At 43.8% G+C, this 25,538-nt stretch overlaps 1 protein-coding gene across 1 annotated transcript in view; it reads left to right on the top strand.

Moving 5' to 3' along the window:
• Positions 1–25,538, top strand: part of ADCY3 (adenylate cyclase 3) — a 175,011-nt gene that overhangs the window by 142,165 nt on the left and 7,308 nt on the right. The window contains exons 12-19 of the mRNA XM_073624847.1: positions 4,990–5,106; positions 7,224–7,483; positions 10,683–10,764; positions 12,118–12,276; positions 19,048–19,194; positions 19,302–19,421; positions 22,076–22,202; positions 24,693–24,817. Of these exons, the coding sequence (XP_073480948.1) occupies positions 4,990–5,106; positions 7,224–7,483; positions 10,683–10,764; positions 12,118–12,276; positions 19,048–19,194; positions 19,302–19,421; positions 22,076–22,202; positions 24,693–24,817 (1,137 nt within the window). The remainder of the gene's footprint in view (positions 1–4,989; positions 5,107–7,223; positions 7,484–10,682; positions 10,765–12,117; positions 12,277–19,047; positions 19,195–19,301; positions 19,422–22,075; positions 22,203–24,692; positions 24,818–25,538) is intronic.

Genomic DNA, 25,538 nt, shown 5'->3' on the forward strand with positions numbered 1-25,538 from the left:
CAGAAACTACAGACATGGTACAGGAGATGGTCAGAGACTGCAGACATGATACAGGAGATGGTCAGAGACTGCAGACATGGTACAGGAGATAGTCAGAGACTGCAGATATGATACAGGTCATTGCTACAACACAAAGTGTATCCTAACTCAAAATCAAAAATGTAATATGTTGCAGCCTCCCAGTCCTTGAGTGTGATTATTTTCCTCTGTCACCATAGGCAACGCTTTAAAAGCCTTTACAAGTTGCCAGTTTAGAGTAACACATGAGGTCTGGTGCTAGAACTATTGCTCTTACTTTGCTGTATCTATTGATTTAACAGGTTATCAGTTTAGAATTAACAGTGAATTTTTGCTCTCACGCTGATCTTTGCTGCACAGCAATACCTCACATGTGTGGCGCAATTTATTATTCCATACACATGCGTGCCTTATGCTATATGTATGAATGGGAGTGTGTATGGGGGTGACGAAAGTGCTTTCAAATATTTATTTTATATAGTTTGAGGGGGGGCAGGCTAACAAGCTCCCAATGTGATAGCTTAGGGTAGGTGAGTCTTTATGGAGACATTAGAGTCCTGTTGTCTCCCCTGCCATCCACTTCCGGGTTCATCATTAGTCACCAGAGGAGCACTTCCTGTGGGAGCCGTTTACCACAATCCTGGGCTCCCTGAAGGAACAGGGGAGTCCAGGAACCACTACTGGCACCGCCAGCTGGGGGCACACCTTCGAAGACCCATGAAAGGGATCACATGGCTCTAGAGCCATATGGATCACTTTTATCTGAAAGGCCTTTGCCAGCTGAAAAAAAATCAATTACAAGCTCACGGCATTTACCCTGGTCCCGGTCTTCTCTTCTCCACCGCTGGCACTGCCGACTGGGGGGAAGGTTGGGGGCACACCTTCAGAGACCCATAAAAGTGATCAGGTGTCTCTAGAGCAGTGGTTCTCAACTCCTGTTATTACCTTGGGGAGATGCAGACTAGAATACTGCAATCACTGAGCAGCAAATGATATCACGTGTGATGTATTTCAGTTATCTTGCAAACCTGGCCTGTTAGTGGGTCCTGAGGACAGGAGTTGAGAACCACTGCTCTAGAGCAACCTGGATCACTTTAATCTAAAAGGCCCTTGCCAGCTGAAAAAACAAATAGCTAGCCTATGGCATTTACCGTAGTCCTGGTCTTCTCAGAAAAATGGGATTCCTCAGGAACCACCGCTGGCACTGCCAGCTGGTGAGAGGTTGGGGGAACACCTCCAGAGACCCATAAAAGTGATCACTGGATTACTTTTATGTGCCAGCTGGTGGGAGGTTGGGGGCACACCTTTAGATACACATAAAAGTGATCAGGGGTTCCACCCCGACACAGTTTAAATCCAGATGGGGTGTCCGGGGGTACCAGACTATACCCCTAATCCTCTACCTGGCTATCCGTATTGTTAACACTGTTTAGAATGTTCATAATTGTTCACACCTTGCTATGTCATATGTATCTAAACAATTAACTCGCTCATTGTCGGATCTCAATATATGAAAAAGTCTACAACCGTTCTTATGTACTTTGATCTCTGTTATTTGTGAAACTCTTCAATAAAAACTATTGAAATGGAAAAAAAAAAGTGATCAGGGGCTCTAGAACCACCTAGATCACTTTTATTTCAAAGGCCTTTGCCTGCTGAAAAAATCTATTACAAGCTCACAGGATTTACTGTGGTCCCGGTCTTCTCAGAGAAATGGGAGAGGTCTGGCTGGGGGTGAGGTTGGGGGCACACCTTCAGAGACCCATAAAAGTGATCAGGTGGCTCTAAAGCTACCTGGATCACTTTTATCTGAAAGGTCTTTGCCAGCTGAAAAAATTAATAGCAGGCTTTTAGCATTTACTGAGGTCCCGGTCTCCACAGAGGAATGGGAGAGCTCAGGAACCATCGCTGGCATCGCTGGCTGGGGGCACAATTTCAGAGACCCATAAAAGTGATCACTACGTCACATTTTTATGTTCCAGCTGGTGGGAGGTTGGGGGCACACCTTCAGATACCAATAAAAGTGATCAGGTGTGTCTAGAGCCACCTGGATCACTTATATCTGAAAAGCCTTTACCTTCTGGAAAAAAATCAGTTACAAGGTCATGTCATTTACTGTGGTCCCAGTCTTCTCAGAGGAATGGGAGAGCTCAGAAACCACCACTGGCACCACAAGCTAGGGGAGAGACCCATAAAAGTGATTAGGCTGCGCTTGAGCCCCCCAGACCACTTATATCTAAAAGCCCTTCGCCGGCTGTAAGAATTAATGCCAAGCTTATGGCTGCATCAGCTGTTTATAAAGGGTACATTGGGCTTTAAATGACTCCTGAAGGAGACCTAGTCTCCTTTCAACTATCCTTGACCTGTTCTTGTGCCAAACAACCCCCTTTTCCATTTAGGCAAAAATTTACCAACAAATTTTCATCAAAAATTACCCAAAAAATAAAAATATAAGCGTCCTAGGATCCAAACACGCCTAAGCTCAACCTTATAGATAGGCCATGCTTGGCACTGGACGGAAACTATAGCAGCATGTTCTCCAGGAAGAGATAGGTAGTGTAGTAGCCCTCCTAAATCTATTGACCCATCCCGGGAAAATGTTGTGTCCTGACCGCACTGGCATCCATCATTTCTGAGTTACTGACCTGGATTAGATACAGATCAGAAAAGTCAGAGAAAATATGATCCAGGTAGTGACATGGGAGTATTGAAGCCAGCGGATCTGCGTGACAGCCAGGCAACCAGCAGTTTCTAGCATCCGCCATGTTTTTCTGAGTGTAGAACGGCTTTATCGGAATCATGATCTTATTATAATAACGCCAGGCTTTTGTTTGATAAACACGATCAAATCCATATTTTTTATTTACTCTTTAATCTCCTGTCACTGCGCATACAGTACACCTGGGCTTGTTATCTCATTGGAAAATGAGGAAATTAAAATTTGCACAGCAAACATATTTTGCATAAAGAACAAATGACTGATTCTGTAAAGATATGTTTTCCTCTTTTACAGCTGGTGGGAGAGCAACTGTGATAATTAAATCTGACCTTCGGACTTCCCTTCAGTCTTGCACAGTTGCACCGGTTTCTCTCCTGGACTGAAAGGGCTTACTCTGATTTCACTGCACACTGCGAGCTTCTCACAATGTGCATTGGAAGCTGCAGCGAGTCAGATAGACACTGCCTCATTTCCTCCTCTCCAACCTGACTGTCCCTGGCCTGCCTCCTTCAGTCATTGGATTTCAATTCTTTCAATCATGGAGGCTCAGCATTACATGTGGACGTGACCAAGGGTGGTCTGCATGCAAATGACATCCACCCATCATGGCAATTTGATATTTGCATAACTCCTCCTACTGCTTGTATCAGAAGGACTCATGAGAGGAGTACTGAGGCAGTGTGCTGTGATGTTTTTTTAGGAAGCTATATACAGCACCCTGCTGGCCCTTCCACCAGTTATGATATGCCTACATTGCATAGAGAAACACAGAGAGGTGTGCAGACCCAAGAACTCAGCACAGGGATAGTGGGAACCCCTCATAATGGACACAGCAGTTGTAAAGACCCAGGAACTCAACACAGGGATGGTGGGAACCCCTCATCATGGGCACAGCAGGTGTACAGACCTGATAACTCAATGAAGGGATGGTGGGAACCTCTCATAATGGACACAGCAGTTGTAAAGACCTAGGAACTCAGCACAAGGATGGTGGGAACCCCTCATCATGGGCACAGCAGGTGTACAGACCTGATAACTCAATGAAGGGATGGTGGGAACCCCTCATAATGGACACAGCAGGTGTACAGACCTGATAACTCAATGAAGGGATGGTGGGAACCTCTCATAATGGACACAGCAGTTGTAAAGACCTAGGAACTCAGCACAGGGATGGTGGGAACCCCTCATAATGGACACAGCAGTTGTAAAGACCTAGGAACTCAGCACAGGGATGGTGGGAACCCCTCATCATGGGCACAGCAGGTGTACAGACCTGATAACTCAATGAAGGGATGGTGGGAACCCCTCATAATGGGCACAGCAGGTGTACAGACCCAGGAACTCAGCACAGGGATGGTGGAAACCCCTTATAATGGGCACAGCAAGCGTACAGCCCCAGGAACTCAACTTAGGGATGGTGGGAACCCCTCATAATGGGCACAGCAGGTGTACAGACCCCAGAAGTCAGTACAGGGATGGCGGGAACCCCTCATAATGGGCACAGCAGGTGTACAGACCCCAGAAGTCAGTACAGGGATGGTGGGAACCCCTCATAATGGGCACAGCAAGTGTATAGACCCAGGAACTCAGCACAGGGATGGTGGGGACCCCTCATAATGGGCACAGCAGGTGTACAGACCTGGGAACTCAGCTTAGGAATGGTGAGAACCCCTCATAATGGGCACAGCAGGTGTACAGACCCATAAACTCAGCTTAGGGATGATGGGAATCCCTCAAAATGGGCACAGTAGGTATACAGACCCAGGAATTCAACACAAGGATAGTGAGAACCCCTCATAATGGACACAGCAGGTGTACAGACCTGGGAACTCAGCACAGGGATGGTGGGAACCCCGCATAATGGGCACAGCAGGTGTGCAGACTCAGGGACTCTCACAAAAACAAATTTCTGAGATGTAGATAAGACTGTCACTCGCATTGTATTTTTAATGCGCTTTTATGTTTTTACATACGTGCTATACAATATTTCTAGTGCACTACCTAATCAACACCTTTTGAGACAAAATCTCAGTCCTAGAGAGAACCTATTGTACATAGCTAGTCAGTCCTGACTGGTAAAATTGCATTAAGCCAAAGAAGCTGCAGAACATAGTCACTGTGCAGCACTACTAAAGCATGAAGCAGAACCCACCTATGTAATCAAGAGAAGTCTATCTGCCGCCACGTACTTACTATATATTGTAACATTCGTGCTTTGGAGAATGACCTCTCTCTCTCTTCTCTTTCTTTAGGTCTTCCCAAAAAAGCTAGTGGCCTTTTCTACTTGGATTGACAGGACCAGGTGGGCGAGAAACACTTGGGCCATGTCAGCCATATTTATCCTCACCATGGCGGACATTGTGGACATGGTAAGAAAGCTGGGACTTGTCTGTCGAATAAGCAACCATTTTGCTGGTGGCCTAGTTGTTTTCATTCTGTTTTCTGTTACATACCAGAACATTTATTCGATTTTTTGATATCTTTACAAATAAAAGAGTTAAACAAAGAACTCAAATATTTATAATGTTAAGAGCACTCACTATATTAGGTTTACCGCAGTCAAACCTTGGTGCACATGGCAGAGAATAAGATTCATTTCAGTAACTGCAAAGTATTGTAGCTTCCGAAAAAGAAAAGCATTCTATGAATGGAGGAGGCAGACCATTCATTCATCTACCCGTCCTCCGTTCATACTGTACTATAGCTTTCATCAATAAAAATCACTCTATGAATGGAGAGTGGACCTGTCATTCATCTGCCTATCCTCCATTCATGGAAGCTGTACTATAGCTTCCAGAAATAAAAATCTCTCTGTGAATGAAGGAGGCAGACCTTTCATTCATCTGCCACCTCCTCCATTCATAGAGCACTTTTCATTACTGGAAGCTATAGTACAGGTTCTAATGGTTAAGGAAAATAGAGCAAAGTGACAAGTTTACCTTGGAGGGGTATGGAGGACAGACCTAGCTTCTACTCTGTCCCTTGTCGGCATGGAGTTCCATGTGAATGTGTCCCCTGCCTCCTCACGAAGCAGCATTGGGTGCTTGACTGGCCAATCAGTGGGCTTGGCTACTTTTATCCTTTATAAGCTCTGACCCAGTAAAGGTTACTGGGTCAGTTAAATTGCGATTTTGCAGGGAGAGGAATGGATATCAGGAAAACAGAGGGGAGTGCATGCTAAGTATGTGTGAACATGTTCCTTTACCCTGCAAGTCATCCCTGCTCTCCTGTAGAACTCCCAGGAAGCCAATAAGATCAGGGTGGTCTGATGTGCAAATAGCAACAAGCTTCTGTGGTCACTGGTCTCAGCAGTCCCCATCCAACTTATTACACTTGTGGTCACCAGTCTCAACCAACCCCATCCCACCTTATTACTCCTGTGGTCACCAGTCCCAGCCGACCCCATCCTACCTTATTACTTCTGTGGTCACCAGTCCCAGCCGACCCCATCCCACCTTATTACTCCTGTGGTCACCAGTCCCAGCCGACCCATCCCATCTTATTACTCCTGTGGTCACCAGTCCCAGCCAATCCCATTCCTTCTTATTACTCCTGTGGTCAACAGTCCCAGCCAATCCCAGCCTACGTTATTACTCCTGTGGTCACCAGTCCCAACCGACTTCATCCCACCTTATTACTTCTGTGGTCAACAGTACCATTTGACCCCATCCCACTTTATTACTCCTGTGGTCACCAGTCCCAGCTGACCCATCCCATCTTATTACTCCTGTGGTCACCAGTCCCAGCCAATCCCATTCCTTCTTATTACTCCTGTGGTCAACAGTCCCAGCCTACGTTATTACTCCTGTGGTCACCAGTCCCAACCAACTTCATCCCACCTTATTACTCCTGTGGTCAACAGTACCAGCTGACCCCATCCCACTTTACTACTCCTGTGGTCACCATTCCCAGACGACCCCATGCCACCTTATTAGTAGCCCATTGCTGTGATGCAGGGTCAGGCCGAGGGGTAGGCAGGAGAGATACCCGCCTTGGGCTCTTCACCTGGAGGGATGTGCAAATGGGCAGGACTTGCAATCCATGATTATGGAGGGGGTGCACCTTGTCCTTTTTGTCTTGGGTGCTCAATGACCTTGTCCTAACACTACTGTGCTGGACAGCCTTAGTGGGTATTCTCCAATCAAATAAGCAGAAGGTGGGAATGGGTAGCCAGAGACCATGGGAGCTGGTCACTATTTGCATAACCAAATGCTTAACCTTGTTCAGTTGTTAAAGTTGCCAAGCAGCTAGCATTTTTTTAGAAAGCCGGTAATGGTCTTCTTATATATGTCCCATAATAGGTATTCTTATATCCCTATGAAAAAGTGGTTTTCATGTTCTGTGCTGTGAATGAGAGATCTTAACGTCTAGTCCAATTTCTGTTTTCACCAGTTTAATACAGAGTAACCAGTGACAGATAATCTCCTATTGATTGCTAGAGTTGACCACATTTCACACATGTGACGGTTCCTTGTTCGTCCCACAGCTCAGCTGCCTTCAATACTACTCCACGTCCTACAACGTCACCTTACAGTCTGGGGAGGCCTGGGGCTGTGTGGAGAACCCCAAATACTACAGCTACATCGCAGTCCTGGCCCTCATCGCCACCATCATGTTGGTACAAGTCAGCCACATGGTCAAGCTGACCCTCATGCTGATGATCAGCGTCGCTGTGGGAGTGGTAAACATTTACGCCTGGAGGCCGATTTTCGATGACTACGACAGAAAACGTTTCAACGGCTATGTGTAAGAGTCTCTCCTATTTCAATTAAAGGGGCGATTGGCATTTTATTGTAGACTTCGATTTGCCAAATTTTCCCATCATAGTTAGATCATTTTTGGAACTATAATATCAATGTGAAATAATTATTATCTACGTGACACTATCATTTTTTTGTTGTGATATTGTCATTGGAGAAGGGGTTGAAGCTGACATTGAACTTTAGGGCTAGATTTAAGGGTTAGTTTGAGGTTTAGAGTTTGATAAAAAAAAACAATAGTCTAGAATTAGGTTGAAGTGTTGGATGAAGGGGTTAGGTTGAGGTTTAGGAATAGATGAAGAGGTTAGGTTGAGGTTTAGGGTTAGATAAAGGGATGAGATTGAGAGTTGGGATTTGATTAAAGGGTTGGGTTGAGGTCTGGGGTTAGATAAAGGGTTGACTGTGAGGTTTTGATGAAGGGGTTAAGTTAAAGTGTTGGATAAAAGGGATAGGTTGAAGGTTAGGGATAGGTGAAAGGGTTAGGCTGAGGTTTAGGGTTATATGGAAGATTTAGGTTGAGTTTTAAGGTGGGATTGAGGTTTGGATGAAGTGTTTATGTTAAAGTAAAGTTGTGTTAGAAAAAAGAGTTAGGTTAAAGTTTAGATAAAAAGGTTAGGTTGACGTTTAGGGTTAGATGAAAGGGTAAGGTTGAGGTTTAGGGGTAGATAAAGGGGCGAACGTGAGATTGAGGTTTTGATGAAGGAGTTTGGTTAAGGTAAAGTGTTAGACGTTAGGGTCTCCAAACGGTGGCCCTCCAGTTGTTCAGGAACTACAATTCCCATCATGCCTTGTCATGTCTTTGAATGTCAGAGTTTTACAATGCCTCATGGGATGTGTAGTTCCACAACAGCTGGAGGGCCGCAGTTTGGAGATGAAGGGGTGAGATTGAAATTTAAGTTTTGATGGAGGGGTTAAGGTAAGGTAAAATGTTACATAAAAGGGCTAGGTTGAGGTTTAGATAAAAAGGTTAGGCTGTAGTTTAGATAAAAGGTTTAGTTTGCTGTTTATGGTTAGATGGAGGGGTGAGATTAAGATTTAGGGTTAGATTCTGGGTTTGAGAGTTAGGGTTTGATGAAGAGCATAGGTTGAGATTTAGTATTAGATTAGGGGTTAGTTTGAGGTAAAGTGTTAAATGAAGGTGATAGGTTGAGGCTTAGGGTTAGATGAAAGGGTAAGGCTTAGTGTTAGGTGAAAGGCAAGGATGCAAATTTAACCAACTGTGTTCCTTGGGCCCACTTTCAAGCGCAGGAGATTTTGTGTTTGGTATCTACTTGGAAGTTTTGAAAGGGTTAGACTAGGGTTTTTTGTAAAGTCTTTATTTATAAAACACTCAGTGTCATGTATAGTGTAGGACATTAAACAATATTACAGAACTTCACAATATTCTGAACTAGACTGAACTAGTCGAACAGCATCATCATTTTGTAATGTGAACAAAAGCACAAGTATCAAGATACCGTATGTCAATATATTCTTTTTGACTAAAGCATTGTGCCTCAGGTGGTATGCTGAGAGTACAAAATGAATGTCTAAGCAGGAGCTGAGGAGTATACCATTGATATGTATGTATTAAGTATGGAAGTTATAGGTACAATCACTTATGGGTACAATAACTTATTTTTTTTAAGTAAGGAAAAGGAAATGTTGGTAGGAATTATCAGAACATAGGGTACAAAAATGTATAGGATGCAGGGGGTTGGAGGTTAGCAAGAGATGAAGGAATGAGATTGAGATTTAGGGTTAGGTTTTGGGGTTAGATTGAAGTTTGGGGTTTGATAAAGACAATAGGTCTATGTTTAGTAATAGATCAAAGGGTTAGGTTAAGGGTGATGTGTTAAAGATGATTAGGTTAGGGTGAGGTTTAGGAATAGATGAAGGGGTTTGGCTGGAGTTTAGGGTTAGACGAAGGGGTGAGAATGAGATTTAAGGTTAGGTTTTGGGGTTAGATTGAGGTTTAGGGTTTGATGAAGAGAAAAAGTTGAGGTCTAACCTTAGATTAGAGGGTTAGGTTAAAGGTGATGTGTTAGTGGATTGGGTTAGGTTGAGGTTTAGGAATAGATGAATTGGTTTGGTTGGGGTTTAGGGTTAGAAGAAGGGGTGAGATTAAGATTTAAGGCTAGGTTTTAGGGTTAGATTGAGGTTTGATGAAGAGAATAGGTTGAGGTTTAAGATTAGATCAGAGGGTCGGTAAGGGTGATGTGTCAGAGGAAGGGGTTAGGTTGAGATTTAGGGACAGATGGAAGGGTTAGGCTGGGGTGTAGGGTTAGCTGGAGTGGTGATATTGAGATTATAGGATTTGATGAAGGGGTCAGGTTTGGTTTAGGGTTTGCTGAGGAGAAAAAGCTGACATTTCGTATAAGTGTTAGATGAAAGGCTTAGTTTAGCTAGATGAAGGGTTGAGTTTAAAGGTTAGATGAAGGAGTAATGCTGAGATAACCATTGGCTGAAGGGGTTAGGTTGAGCTAAGTGTGAGATGAAGGGATTATGTCGAGGTTAAGTGCTGTATGAAGTTGAGATTAAGGGGTCTATTTATAAAAATTTGGTTCGATAAATGTCACAAAGCCATAACACGTTTTCCTCTTATTTTGTCTAATAGTTTTATTTCCTATGATTGTTAGTTTCATCTAGTAGCCATAATGCAGTATTTTACCTGAAATTCCTCAATCAGGAAAATAGCACATTATGACCACTAGATGGAGCTGACCACCATAGAAAAGAAACCTAATAGACAAAAATTAATTACAGCTGAGCGAATGCTTGTGACATTCATCCAACATTTTTTTTTTTTATAAATAGATGTAGCAGCTATGTTGAAATTTAGTGTTAGATGAAGGACTTAGATTGAGGTAAATGTTAGATGAAGGGTTGGTTGAGGTTAAGTCTTAGTTGAAGGGGTTAAGTTGAGGATAAGCGTCAAAGGAAGGGATAAGGTTGAGGTTAAATGTTAGATTTAAGGGTTGAGTTGATGTTTAATGTTAGATTAAGGAGTAAGGGTTTAAGTGCTAGCTTTATTGGTAGGGTCCAGATTAGGGATAATATCATAGCCACAGCAATGACTTGCCTGCACCACAATGTTTTGCTTGGGTCTATCTAGCAAGGTTAATTTCTGTTAAGGTCCTCTGCTTACCGAACAATGTCATTTATGGAATTTTTATATTGAAATTGTTTTTGGTCTCTTTGCACAGAGCGAACCTCGTTCCTTCCAAATATTCCATGACAGCAATGATTTTCATCATGATGTTTAGCTTCTACTACTTTGCCCGCCACGTAAGTGCATTTTTGTCTGGTGACCTCCAACATTTACCATGGAAGCCCAGTTATGGTTCCAACTTACAGGCTGCATGCATAAAGAGAACTTGTACTGTGGAAGCTTTGTCCCAACAAAGCAAGTGGAGAGCAAAAGACTAGTGATCAGTATTGCTTGCAGGCTCCCTAACGCTGATCTTTTCTCCTTTACTGATTTACCATGTCTTGTTCTGCACTGTGTGTCTCTATGAGGGCAGCCATCTTGGAAGAGGCAAGGCTTTGCTTACTCTTGTCAAAGATACCTTCCTGATTATTGGTGGGGTAATGATACCCACAGAATGAATAAAGCAGAAGCAGGGAGATATTTTCACTACAGGCCTTCGCATACAGCTTTCTCTCCAGCACGGAGAACAGTGATCAGCACAGAAGTGACACCACCAAATCTTACTCCCAATCTGGTGAGGCTACCAGTCAGATACCTTAGTTCGGGGGTATCCAAACTTTCTAAACAAAGGGCCAGTTTACTGTTTTTCAGACTTTAGGGGGGCCAGACTTTGGACATTGGGAATATATAATGCCTCAGATTTGGTGGTCAGTGGGAGTAAAAAAATTACATAGCACCCCTGTGATTAGGTGGAGGAGAAATAGTTCCAAAGTATTGGTATTAGTGGCAGAAATAATTCCCAATCATTGGTATCAGTGGGAGGATTAGTACCCCATCATTGGTAACAGTGGGAGGAATAGTTCCCAATCATTGGTATCAGTGGGAGGAATAGTTCCCAATCATTGGTATTAGTGGGAGGAATAGTGCCCCCATAATTGGTGTCAGTGGGGGGGATAGTGCCTCATTGTTGGAGTCAGTGGGAGGAATAGTGACCCACTGTTTATGCCAGTGGGAGGACTAGTGCCCCACTGTTGGTGTCAGTGGGAGGATTATTGCCCCATTATTTGTGTTAGTGGGAGGACTAGTGCCCCATTGTGGGTGTCAGTAGAAGGAATAGTGCCCCATCTTTGGTGTCAAAGTAAGAATTTATACTCTAACATTGGTGAAGAATAATACCCCATTGTTGATGTCAGAGAGGGGAAGAGTGTCAAAAGGGATGAAAAAAGGCAAGCAAAGGGCCACAGTTTGGAGACCACTGCTTTAGGTGATCTCATACTGCAGATATACACCTACAAGGCTCCAGAATAGGGGTGCCTAGGCACAGGAAGTGCCTTGCTATTTTTTTTAGGAGGAATAAAAGACAAAAGGTAGGTTTTCAGGGTATTACTTAGGCACAATTACAATTTCTGGATGTTCCCTATAATATAGAAAATCTTCACTTTTTGAATTCAGGTTCACTTGAATTTTAAAGTTGTACTTGGCTCCTATAGGTTGAGAAGTTGGCCAGGACATTGTTCCTGTGGAAGATCGACGTCCATGAGCAGAAGGAGAAGGTGTACGATATGAGGCGCTGGAACGAGGCTCTAGTCACTAACATGTTGCCCGAACACGTGGCCAGACACTTCTTGGGCTCCAAGAAAAGGGATGAGGTGAGAGAAGGCCGCATATGAAGGAAGTAAAATATAACCCATATGTACTCTTTCCTTTGTGGATACTATTATAATTATTATAATTCTCCAATGAGACCTTGAGCTTGGAGTTTCCAGTTATGTGATGCAGACTTTCAGAGGGCTTCCACCTTTCATTAGTGGGAATACCCCCACATAGGCAGGAACAATTAAAATTCCAAGGTGGTAGTATACAGAGAAACACAGTAACACTTTAAAGAAGACCACTTCCCAACATTGAAATGTTTCTTATCGTACATCACGGGACACAGAGCAATAGTAGTTACTATGTGGGTTATAGGCCACCTTCAGGTGATGGACACTGGTACACCCTAAGACAGGAAGTCCACTCCCTATATAACCCCTCCCACTACTGGGTGGACCTCAGTTTTTTTGCCAGTGTCTAAGGTGTTGGTCACGAGTAAAGATGTGCTGGGCTGAGCTCCACTGGAGCAATCCCTGCTGGGGCTAGCTAGCTATGCAGCCGGATCCATTCAAAGTGTCTTTTCAGGCCGAATTGAATGGTACCCGGGCCTCGTGGCGGAAGAAACGAGGTTTTGCCTGTAACGCTTCTCTTTTTAGAGAGCTGGACCCCGGGATCCAGAGCTTTTTTTTTTTCAGCCACAGTTTTTTCTGGCGGGGTGTTTTACAGGTCCAGGAGTGTGGGTTCCCCGAGGGTCCCCGATTCCTGAAGGTTTTGTAACAGAGCCCACCGTGAGAGGTGAAGATTGGGTCTGTTGGTTTTTACCACAGAATACCCTGCACGGGAAAGCTAAGTGGAAGTTTCTAAAGAATTTTTTAATTTTCTTATGAAATGTCTTCTTTAAAAAAGTAAATGTTGTCATGCTTTATGCCCCGTACACACGATCGGACATTCCGACAACAAAATCCATGGATTTTTTCCGACGGATGTTGGCTCAAACTTGTCTTGCATACACACGGTCACACAAATCTTGTCGGAAATTCTGAGCGTCAAGAACGCGGTGACATACAACACGTAGGACGAGCCCAGAAAAGTTAAGTTCAATAGCCAGTGCAGCTCTTCTGCTTGATTCCGAGCATGAGTGGAACTTTGTGCGTCGGAATTGTGTACACACGATCGGAATTCACGACAATGGATTTTGTTGTCGTAAAATTTGAGATCCAGATCTCAAATTTTGTGTGACGGAAATTCCGATGGAAAATGTCCGATGGAGCCTACACATGGTCGGATTTTCCGACAACAAGCTCCCATCGAACATTTTTCGTTGGAAAATCCGACCGTGTGTACGGGGCATAAGAGTCACCACTGGGGCCTGTATAGAGCACGTACCTTGTCATGCTTTCCTCAAACATCACGCTTGTCACAGAAGCAGCAGGCTTCCCTCCGGCGAGCAGCTCAGACCCCCAGTAAGATTGGGGGAGATTTCTTCCACGAAACACCCCCCACCTGGACAAAGCTCTCCCCCTCTTCCTGCAAGGTGGAAGCCAAAAACGATCGGCGATGGTGCTCCATTTTTTAACCGCCCCTGCATGGCGGCTTGTTACAGGTCTCCTCCTCAAGGTTAGCGGCTTTCATCGCTTCCCGGTGTGGGACAAAATACGACAGGTTCTCTTCCATTACCCAGGACCCTCAAACTTTGGAACTGGGGGTGGGAGAAGATGAATTCCCTCAGGGGATCGTGGTGAGGCTGATGACTCCTCTTCTGAGGTGTCAAATGCGGGGGGATCAGCTTTCACAATCTGTCAGATTGATGGTGCAATTTCTTGCTGAATGGTCTGCTCCACATTTATGTACCCTTAACTGAGTGTTTGGTTTCGCTAAAGCCTCCTTAAGCTGTGCATGCCTTTCCTGTCCATTCATTGCTGGAAAAGCTTTTTGTATCTGAGTGGTTCACCCAGATTAGCATTTTTTTGCTCCTAAAAAGTTTTTTTCACACTTTATCCTATGGAGGAAAAAAATCACTAAAAGTGGGGTATACCAGCAATTAACGCTGCTATATCCTCTGTGAATAAAAGTTTGACTTGTCCGGCAGACAATGCTCAAATGCTTAGGTATCCAACGGATACAAAGTTGGAATTCCTATTAGAAAAAAACAAACACTTTTTTCTTTGGCAGATTGAGTGTCTCACGCTGCGCTGACATTAATTGGTTAATCGTTGAGAGACCAGTTTAAACAGGTGCTCAAGGTTATCCTGTTCAGCAGGCCCAGGACCTGGTAAGCTACTAGCAGCTTTATGTTTGCAATAGTTGCTATGAGAGATTCTATCCTTCAGGCCTTGCGCCCTTCGCTAAGCTCCATGTAAGAAGCTCTTGGCTAGTCTTCCTTTTTGCGGTAAAACGGCTGTTTGGGGATGATTTGGGTAATACATCCAAAGAAATTCTAGTGGAAAGTACCCCTTTGCCATTTAAGAAAAGGAGTAAACGTATTTCATTTTAACAAGCTCCTTCTCCTGTGCCAGGGGCATCAGCCTCCAGACAGTCACGACAGCCTCCGCCGTCAAGTTCAAAAGGTAATTCTCAGGGTCAACCCCAGGGACAAAAGAGGTCTTGGGGAAGGAAACCTACAAAATACTAAAGCCTCCTTATGAGGAGGTGCCCCCGCTCGCTCGAGTAGGGGGAATACTTCTGCAGTTCTCAAGGATCTGGCAGGAAGAGTGTCGGGACAGATGGGGGATTCCGCAATAGCTCCAGGGTAAAAACTGGAGTTCTAAGAGTTCCCGTCCCCTTGTTTTCTCAGATCAAACGTTCCTAAGGATCCAGAGAAAAAGAAGTCTTTCTTTCAAGCATTGGACCATCTTTTGGCAAAAAGTGATCATGGTGGTCCCCATGTAAGAGCAGGGGTTGGGGTTTGGTTCAAACCTTTTTTCACGGTGCCAAAACAAATGGACATTCTGGATCTCAAAAATCGAATTCGATTCCTGAATATAACCGCTCTTTTTTCGCATGGAGACAATCCATGAAGTTGTTTACATCCTACAAGGAGAAGAACTTCTGGCGTCAATCAACATCAAAGATGCACACCTCCTGTGCCTATTTCCTCGCTCACCAGTAATATCTACTATTCAAGGTAGAAAATCTTCATTTTCAGTGTGTAGCTCTGCTTTTCGGTCTAGCTACTGCACCTTGAGTGTTTACAAATGTTCTGGCCCCTCCTCTAACCAGATTAAGGGCCAAAGGTATAACGATTATAGTTTACCTAGACGATCTGTTCTTGATAGACCAGTCGGTAGCCCGCTTTGTCCCATGTATGGTCACCACATTCAACTATCTGGAATACCTAGGTTGGATTCTCAACCTAGAAGAAACCTTCCTTAAAACCATGAAGAAGGCTAAAAATACTTGGGTCTGATCATAGATACACCGAGAAAAGGGTATTCTTGCCCCAGGCAAAGATCAGCGCCATAAAGGAACTGATTCAGGTAGTCTATGCAAGATGAATTCTTTTATTCAGCTTTGCATGAGGTTGTTGGGAAAGATGGTGGCTTCATTCGAGGCCGTTCCTTATGCTCAGTTTCATTCGAGACTGCTGCAAAACAGTATCCTATCGGCTTGGAACAAAAGGGTTCAAGCTCTAGATTTCCCAATGTGTCTGCCTCCAAAGGTATGCCGAAGCCTCAGTTTATGGTTAATAACCAAAAATCTGCAAAGGGGAAAATCCTTCCTTCAGTTACCTGGGAAGTGATAACAACATATGCCAACCTTTTTTGGGTTAGGCAGCAGTCCTGGAAGAGGCAACTGTCCAAGAGAAGTGGCCCAGATCAGAAATGGCCTTGCCCATTAACATTCTAGAAATTCAGGCAGAGCACTTGGTCCTGAGGGCCTGAACGTTCAGTTTACGGAATTGTCCTGCCAGGATTCAACCGGACAATGCCACAGCAATGGCCCATGTCAATCTCCAAGGGGGCACAAGAAGTTGTGCGGCCCAGAGAGAGGTGAATCATATCCTATCTTGGGCAGAAAACAATGTGCTTTGCCTATCGGCAGTCTTCATTCTAGGAATAGAAAATTGGCAGGCGGACTACTTGAATCGCCAGCAGTTGTTCCCAGGAGAATGGTTCCTTCACCCCGATATCTTCCTGTCAATATGTCAAGAATGGGGGATCCCAGATGTAGATCTGTTTGCGTCCAGGTTCAACAAAGAAATAGACAACTTTGTGTCAAGAACAAAGGATCCGGTAGCATGCGGAACATATGCCTTGCTATTCCCGTGGAATCGATTATCACTGAGTTACGCATTCCCTCCTATTCTGCCTGCGTCCAGGACTTCTTCGCAGGATCAAGCAGGAAGGGAAGTCGGTGATTCTTGTGGCCCAGGAGATCTTGGTATGCAGAGATCGTAAAGATGGCGGTAGGGGACCCATGGACCCTACCACCACGGCCAGATCTTCTCTCGCAAGGTCCAGTATTCAATCCTGCTTTACAAACGCTAAATTTAACGGTTTGGCTATTGAGACCCACATTCTGAAGAAGAGTGGGTTGTCAGGTTCAGTAGTGTCTACTCTGGTTAATGCAAGGAACCCGGCCTTCAGAGTCATATATTATAGAGTCTGGAAGGCATATGTCTCCTGGTGTGAATCCAGGGGTTGGCACCCCAGGAAGTATGTCATAGGCAGAATCCTTGACTTTCTACAGATGGGATTAGAAATAAAGCTGGTCGTGAGTACTATCAAGGGCCAGGTTTCGGCCTTATCGGTATTATTTCAGTGACCACTTGCTTCACACTCTTTGGTTCATAGCTTAATTCAGGGGGTAATGTGGCTTAATCCTCCGGTTAGGTCACCCCTGAACCCTTGGGACTTGAATTTAGTCCTGTCAGCATTACAGAAACAGCCTTTTGAGCCAATACGACATATTCCCTTGGTCCTTTTGACAAGGAAACTAGATTTTCTGATATCTTCTGCAAGAAGGGTATCAGAGTTGGCTGCTCTTTCTTGTAAAGAGCCATATTTAATTATTCACAAGGATAAGGTTGTATTGCGTCCTCATCCTAATTTTCTACCGAAGGTAGTGTCAGGTTTTCATTTAAACCAGGATATTGTTCTACCTTAATTTTTCCCAGAACCCCGTTCTGCGGAAGAAAAGTCACTACATTCTCTTGATGTGGTGAGAGCAGTCAAAATCTCTTTGAAGGTGACTGCTCAAAACAGATGTTTTGTTTGTGTTGCCTGAAGGTCCTAAAAGAGGACAGGCAGCATCGAAATCTACTATTTCTAAATGGATTTGACAAGTTATTGTTCAAGCTTATGGTTTAAAGCAGAAAAGTTCCACATTTTCATATTAAAGCACACTCCCCCCAGGGCTGTTAGTACTTCTTGGGCAGTGCATCACCAAGCCTCCATGGCTCGAATCTGCAGGGCCGCAACTTGGTCTTCAGTCTATACATTTACCAGATTCTATCAAGTAGATGTAAAGGGTCATGAGGATATCGCCTTTGGGCACAGTGTGCTGCAGGCAGCAGTATAAGTCCTCTGGTCTCATGATGCCCTACTTGTGTCTCCCTCCCTTCAGTTGGCATTGCTATGGGACATCCCACATAGTAACTACTTCGGCTCTGTGTCCCGTGATGTACGATAAGAAAATAGGATTTTTATAACAGCTTACCTGTAAAATCTTTTTCTTTGAAGTACATCACGGGACACAGAGGTCCCTCCCTTCTTTCTGGTATACACGTGTATTGCTTTGCTACAAAAACTGTGGTACTCCCAGTAGTGGGAGGGGTTATATAGGGAGTGGACTTCCTGTCTTAGGTTGTGCCAGTGTCCATCAACTGAAGGTGGCCTATAACCCACATAGTAACTACTATGGCTCTGTGTCCCGTGATGTACTTCAAAGAAAGGGATTTTACAGGTAAGCTGTTATAAAAATCCTATTTTTTACATTTTGGGTGCAAATTTATAGTTCTCTAAGAGCCCCAATCATAATCTATAGCATATTACATTCAGCTTTTCAGATGATCATCTGCAGCAGATATATTGAGGTCCCGGAAAACAAAAGTGTACTTTGGCTATACAGGGCACCACTTCTGATACTTATACTTGTCTTTCGTTCACTCCCTGTTGCTCTGTTACTTGGAGCGATTCGAAATGCCCCGTTTTTCTGCTAAGTTGGAACATGTGATTCTGCCTCTTTCCTTTCATGATGCAGCACTAGGTGTTTGCCCAAGTACTGTCATGGTGGGTTGGGCGTTTGTAGGTTCCTAAACCCTGTGTAAGCTCCAGCTAGAGTGACTTAGAACGGTGGTCTCCAAACTGCGGCCTGGGGGCCGGATTTGGCCCTTTGCTAGACTTTATCTGGTCCTTGAAGCTCTATTTCAACAACAGAAACCAATGAACACACTATGAAACGGGCACTATTCTTCTCATTGATATCAACAATGGGGAACTATTCCTTCCATTGGCATAAAACCAATGATGGGGCACTGACACCCGGGTCATTTTCTACTCCCAATGGCTACAGTCTGTCCCCGCTAAAGCCTAAAAGACTGGCACTTTGCTTAGAAAGTTTGGAGACCCCTGACTTAGAACATCCATTGGGCTTTTGCCCATAACCCAGAGCACTAGAGGTAGAGGAGCGGGGGATCAGTGATGTAATGCAGCCTTCTAATCTTCCACTAAATGGGAAAACCTGCAAAATATAAAAATAAGTTGTTTAAAAAAAAAAAGATTGCTCCCCCTCAACTACTTTCTCCAAATTTTTTTGTCAATTTTTAAAATGTCTTATATGTAAACACAGGGACTTAGTTGATCGAATTTTCACTGCATATCTTCCAGGAGTTGTACAGCCAGTCGTACGATGAGATCGGGGTAATGTTTGCTTCCATCCCAAACTTCTCTGACTTTTACACCGAGGAGAGCATCAACAATGGCGGTATCGAGTGTCTGAGATTCCTCAATGAGATCATCTCAGATTTTGATGCGGTACGATCACTTTTCCAGTTGCAGGAAAATCTTTTTGTGCAGTAATATTGGCAAAGTATTCATTCCTTGTGAAAGCAGATCATTTTTTGGAATCTCTTTGTTTCCAGCTGTTGGATGAGCCGCAGTTTCGCTGTATCACCAAGATCAAGACCATTGGTAGCACCTACATGGCTGCATCCGGCGTCACTCCAGACCCCAATCAAAATGGATTCAACAACACCATAAAGGTTGGTTTTAAAGACAGCTGAACAATGGTACACCTAGTTTTTTTACTGCATTATAATGACATACACTATATTGGCAAAGGTTTGTGGATACCTAACCATCACACCTACCTATGTGGCCAACAGATGACTTCCAGATGATTGATGGCCTCCAGATGATAGGGTTCAGGTGTTTCCAGTGAAGGACAATGGTAAGGTTAAAGCATTAGCGGACATTGGAGACAATAGTTCTCTTCCAACCTTGTGGAAACAGTTTGGGGAAGACCTATGACTGGGCTCCTGTGTACAAAGCTAGCTCCATAAAGACATAGTTTGACCAGTTTGGTGTGGAGTGGCTTACACAGAGCCCTGACCTCAACCCTACTGAACACCTTTGGGATGAATTGGAATGCCTGACCTCACAAAAGTTCTTCTGACTGAATGGGCACAAATTTACACAGACACCCTCCAAAATCTTGCAGATGAAACCAAGAGTGGCCTTGGAACCTCTTCCCCTCCTCCCATTTGCTTTGCCATGCTGGTTAAAACTAAAGATGTTCTATTGATCTAGAGCAGGAAGCTGATTGCGTATGTTAGATCTGATTATAAAATCTCCATTAGATCTACCAACTACGTTGTAGTGTAAGGCCTATCTCATTGCCTATAAATTGACTAGATTGATTAGGTAGATCATCATATTACATAGGTAACCTAAAGGAGACTGTACAAAAATTGTACAATAAGAATGTAATTTGTATGGGCAGCTTTGCAGGGAACTAAGGAAGCCTAGCCGTTTTTCTTTAAATTATAAGGGTTTCAAGAATACTTGAAATAAAACCATTACACACACATTTCATCAATTATCAAACAATATCAAAAGTAACACCAAGTCAACAGTTTTAATGCAACAGTGGGTAAAGAAATGTTAATGCCAATGCCCTGTACACACGATCGGACTTTCCGCCAACAAAACCGTGAATTTTTGTTCAAAGGTTGTTGGCTCAAGCTTGTCTTGCATACACACGGTCACACAAATGTTGGCCAACAATTCCGAACGTGTGAACGCGGTGACGTACAAGATGTACGACGAGCCAAGAAAAAGGAAGTTCAATAGCCAGTGCGGCTCCTTCTGCTTGATTCCGAACATGCGTGAACTTTTGTGCGACAGACTTGTGTACACACAATCGGACACTTTCCGACAACAAAGATTTGTTGGCGGAAAATTTGAGAACCTGCTAGCAAACATTTGTTGGCGGAAAGTCCGACAGCAAATGTTCGATGGAGCATACACACAGTCGGAAAGTAGCTCACATCCAACATTTCCTGTCGGAAAATCCGACCGTGTGTATGCGGCATTACACTCAGTGTGGAAAACAGAGGATAGCAACGGACGAATAGGGTGAAAACAGTGGTGGGTAACTCATCCACCCTGTATTGCTCAGAACGATGTTTAAGAAATGGAATGGGAAAGCTAGAAGGTAGTATCAGATATCTATGAGGGTGTTATGGGTGTAAGGGCTCCTTTGTGGGATATATACATACAGTATATTGTTGTGTAGTGTGAGCAGAGAAAAAGGGGTTGAGGGTTAGGTAGAAGGGGAGGCCGGGTGGGTAGGAAGAAAGGGCTGGGGGCCCACATGTCCAGCAGATGCTGACCTTTCCTGACACCATATCCTGAACGTGGTATCAGTTCATTAATGATTCAGAAGGTATATGATTGTGCTCAGATTCAGTGGGGCCATAGGGGTTGTTGCCTTGGTACCCAAAATTCTTAGGGGCGTGAAAAAAGAAAAAAAAGCAGTAATAATAAATAAAAAATAAAAAGCATCCTTTGAGGGCTCCATTGGGGAGCTGATGTCACTTCCCATTGGTGTGTTTTTACTACTGCTTGTACACAGTGAGTGGCGTCAAATGGAGTAACATGTCTAGGAGTCAGAGCCATCCAGGAGCAGAGCTGGAAAGGAGCATAGTGCAGAGGATAAGAGTGCAGTATGCAAATACCTGGCAACTGGCTGCCACCATGTACGTTGGTTACCTTTGAGATAAGGATATTGGTATATACCCTGGATCTTCCTGAGGCCACCCCAGACTCCAGATCTACCACATTGTCACCCAGTACCCTGACTACAGGAGGACACTAAAGACTGGACTTGTATTCAGCACCTTCTCACCCTAGATCACACTTAAACAGGGTCAAGGGCCACCCTGTGTTAGGGTGCAACCAGCTAGGCAACGGCTTACAGTCTCTCCAGGGGTGGCAGAGGGCCACAGGAGGCACCACTACAAGTAGATGAGAAAGCAAGGCATGCAGGGGACCTCAGTTAAGACACAGATTTTCCTACTATGTATCACCACCATGGGTTAGGGGGTGCAATATTTGCCTTCCCCTGGGCACTGGCAACCCACCCTATGCCACTGTCCAGATGAATTGGGTTTGAAGAGCCTCATAGGAGTAAGTAGTAGTTGTTTTGAAATTTTCCTCCTGTATTTTTTAAAGAGGCATTAAAGTCCTCCATTACCATGAGTTCCTTGACTTTGGCAAACCCGATGGACACAGTAGGTGGAGTATGTTAATCCTTCTTTACCCCCTGACTGGGATCATGATACTCAGTGGGGGGGGGGGGGGATGCGATGTAGGGATCTCTAACATGAAACCTCCATTTCATTTGCTTTTGCAGAAGGAGGAAATCTCGGATAAAGAGCGCTGGCAGCACCTGGCAGACCTGGCGGACTTCGCCTTGGCCATGAAGGTGACATTGATGAATATTAATTACCAGTCGTTCAACAACTTCATGCTGAGGATTGGTGAGTACTTAATATATTTGTTTTAGATATACACAGCAAAGTTACATTAGAAATAATTTTACCAGTGGGTGCCAATGTTTATAAAAAAAAACATGTTACGGCCTATTCATACCCGGGGCAGCCATACTGATTGTTACAAATGAAGGTTCTGCTTCCTGCTTAGTAGTGCTGCACAGTGATTGCGCTTGAACATCCCTCTCAATGCATTCAGTCTACCAGTCAGGTCTGACTGATTTAAAACATCATTGAATTTTTGGCAGGATCACAGGGTATTCTTTAGCTTAAAAACATCGCAGAGCAAACAAAATGTATTCCCAGCCAATTTACCAGCAAAAAAAAAAAAAAAAAAGAAATTACACTTTATGGTCCCAATTTCATACCCCATCACCCTGTACACTGTGTTGCTTTGTACAAACCCTATTCCACACCTCATCATTCTGTACACTGCACTGTACATTCTCTTTTCCACACCTCATCATTCTGTACACTGTGCTGCTTTGTACATTCTCTTTTCCACACCTCATCATTCTGTACCCTGTGCTGCTTTGTACATTTCTTATTCCACACCCCATCATTCTGTACACTGTGCTGCTTTGTACATTTCTTATTCCACACCCCAGGAATGTGCTGCACATTCCCTATTTCATATCGCCTTATTCTTTACACTGTGCTCTACATTCTCTATTCCACACTACCTCATTCTTTGCACTGCATATTTCCTATTCTGCCTCATTCTGTGAACTGCGAGGCACCCTGGTTAAAGAGGGAGTAAACCCTGATGGGATTTACTTCCTCTTTTTTCCTCTGCAAAGTAAAAGTATAATGGGCTAGTATTCATCGCATACTAACCCATTATGTGCCACTTGCCTGCAATGGAAGCCCGTGCTGTCCCCGCTGGTGGCCGCATCCATCTTCACCCCTCTTCCTTCCGGGGCACTTGCACGGAGGGCCGCTTCTTTACAGTGCATGCGCCGATTACATTATTGGTGCACTACAAGGTAAATCTCTCCTAAATGGCTGACGTTTAGGAGATATTTACAGTACCTATAGGTAAGCCTTATTATAGGTTACCTATAGGTACAACTTCGGTTCTGCTCTAGAGGTTTTTTTTTTTTTTTACAAACTGTTGCCATCTTGTGGCCATTTTAGATTATGACATGCTTCCATGCCAAGGCACAGTATGTCAAGGTACAGTATGTCAGGTCCCATATTTATGCTGATTGGTGTACTTTCAGTCAAGCGTCTTGTGTTAATATTCCTGGAGATGTGTCTTTACATGAGCTTAAAGTAGCTCTAACCCCAATCACTAAAAATGTAATATAAGATTTTTCTTTTTTAAGTAGTTTAAAAAATAATTTTCAAATTTACATAGCTAGTCTAGTTGAAAAAAGACACAAGTCCATCTAGTTCAACCAATAAAAGGAACAAAAAAAATTATACAATCCTATATACACAATCCTATACCCACAGCTAATCCAGAGGAAAGCAAAAAAAAAACAGCAATGCATAATCCAATTTGCTCCAGCAGGGGAAAAAAAAACCCTTCCTGATCTCCCAGGAGGCAATCAGATATTCCCTGAATCAACCTTTCAATATTTTAAAATCTGCAGCTTTTATTAAAATCATATTGGGTGATCCCACCTTGCTCAGGCACTTCCTGCTATAGGGTGACAACGCTGCAGCCCTCTCTCCCAATTGTCACCCTGTCACCTGGGCTTCCAATGGAGACTACAAGTGGTCATTTAAATGCACATTACTTAGGCATGATGTACATCAAAAAACTTGTCCCCAGAACTGCCATGCAGCCATCGCTTAAGTCTCTGTGGACAGAAAGTGGCTGCAAAGGGGCTGCGGGAGATCAGTATACAAAGACATATTGTAGACCATGGTGCTCTTCCAACCTTGTGGTAATAGTTTGGAGAAGATCATCTTTTGTTCCAGCATGATTGTGCTGCCCTTGTGGACAAAGCCAGATCCATAAAGACATGGTTTAATGAGTTTGAGGAACTTGGGTGGCCTGCAAAGATCCCTGACCTCAATGACATATCCTAGTAGTGCTCTAATACCTAACTACTGGCACATTTGTTTTAAATATTAAGAGTCAGCGTTGACCTGGGCAACCAGAATAAAACGTCCCATTAGGTGTTAGTTTTGTTCCAACAAATAATGGGTCCCCTGGGTTTTCTCTGAGACCAGTCCCAGGTCACCATATAGTATACTCTGTTATCTCTTCACGGACACAACATTTTAGTATTGGAAGCTGATGTGAGTGATGAAGCTAAATTGCACTGGCTATATTCTCAGTAATCATAAAACTTGACTCTATAGAAAGACATAGGTCTGTGCAGCACTGTAGGTGCACTTGTAGCTCTACTTGAAAGTATTTGGAAGCATTGCTGTTTTGTTGAATGTGACCAGTGCAGGGCAGAATAAATACTTAAAGATCTACACACAAAAAAAAACCCAAAAATCTAATTTTTCTTATGGCAGGACTGAACAAAGGGGGAGTCTTGGCTGGTGTGATCGGAGCTCGCAAGCCACATTATGACATTTGGGGGAATACAGTGAATGTGGCCAGCAGAATGGAATCCACCGGAGTCATGGGAAATATACAGGTATGGCTAGAACCATTTTATAAACAGTCCAAGCAGCATTAAGGGTGTCTTTGGTATCAGGAAGCAAATAGCATTTCTAACTCCAGCCTCTATTAATCGACAGCCCAAAATGCACTATAATGACAATGTCCATGCCATCAGGTTCCAGCAAAGATGCTCATGTTTGGAATGGAACTTCCAGCTTCCAGGACAGAAACTTGTTGTGTTCCCCCGAATGCCCTCACCATTGACTGGGTTGCCCCCCCCCCCCCCATTGTGGTATTTGGAAGGTCATTGTTGAAATGTTAGCCTTTCCCAATCCTCGTAGACTGTGAAACACATCGATGAAGGACTACTCCCCTCATATTGCAAATTGATGCCTGGATAATTGTAATAGCCAAATTTGGGTTTCATTCAAATGCTGATATACACAATAAGCGGATTAGTCGTACAGATAATGTTGTTACATTATCAAAGTCTTACAGTACAAGTTGGTAATTATTTAAGTGGAAATAAACCATGATACAAAGGTGGGCTATTGTACATCCCTTTCAGCTATCTACAGGGGGAGCAGCCAAGAAAACCTTTAAATATTACCTGACGACTCTTTTTCCATTAATCCTCTAGGACGAGTTTGAACCTGTTCTTTTTGTCCAAGTTGGTTCCTGCTCAGGAGGTCTCAGAAGCATTTCATTTTCCTGTGATCTTGTTAGCTGAGATAGAGGCCAATATTTCTTCCAAC

Source organism: Aquarana catesbeiana, linkage group LG04 (assembly GCF_042186555.1).
Source record: "Aquarana catesbeiana isolate 2022-GZ linkage group LG04, ASM4218655v1, whole genome shotgun sequence".
NCBI classification, from domain to species: Eukaryota; Metazoa; Chordata; class Amphibia; order Anura; family Ranidae; genus Aquarana; species Aquarana catesbeiana.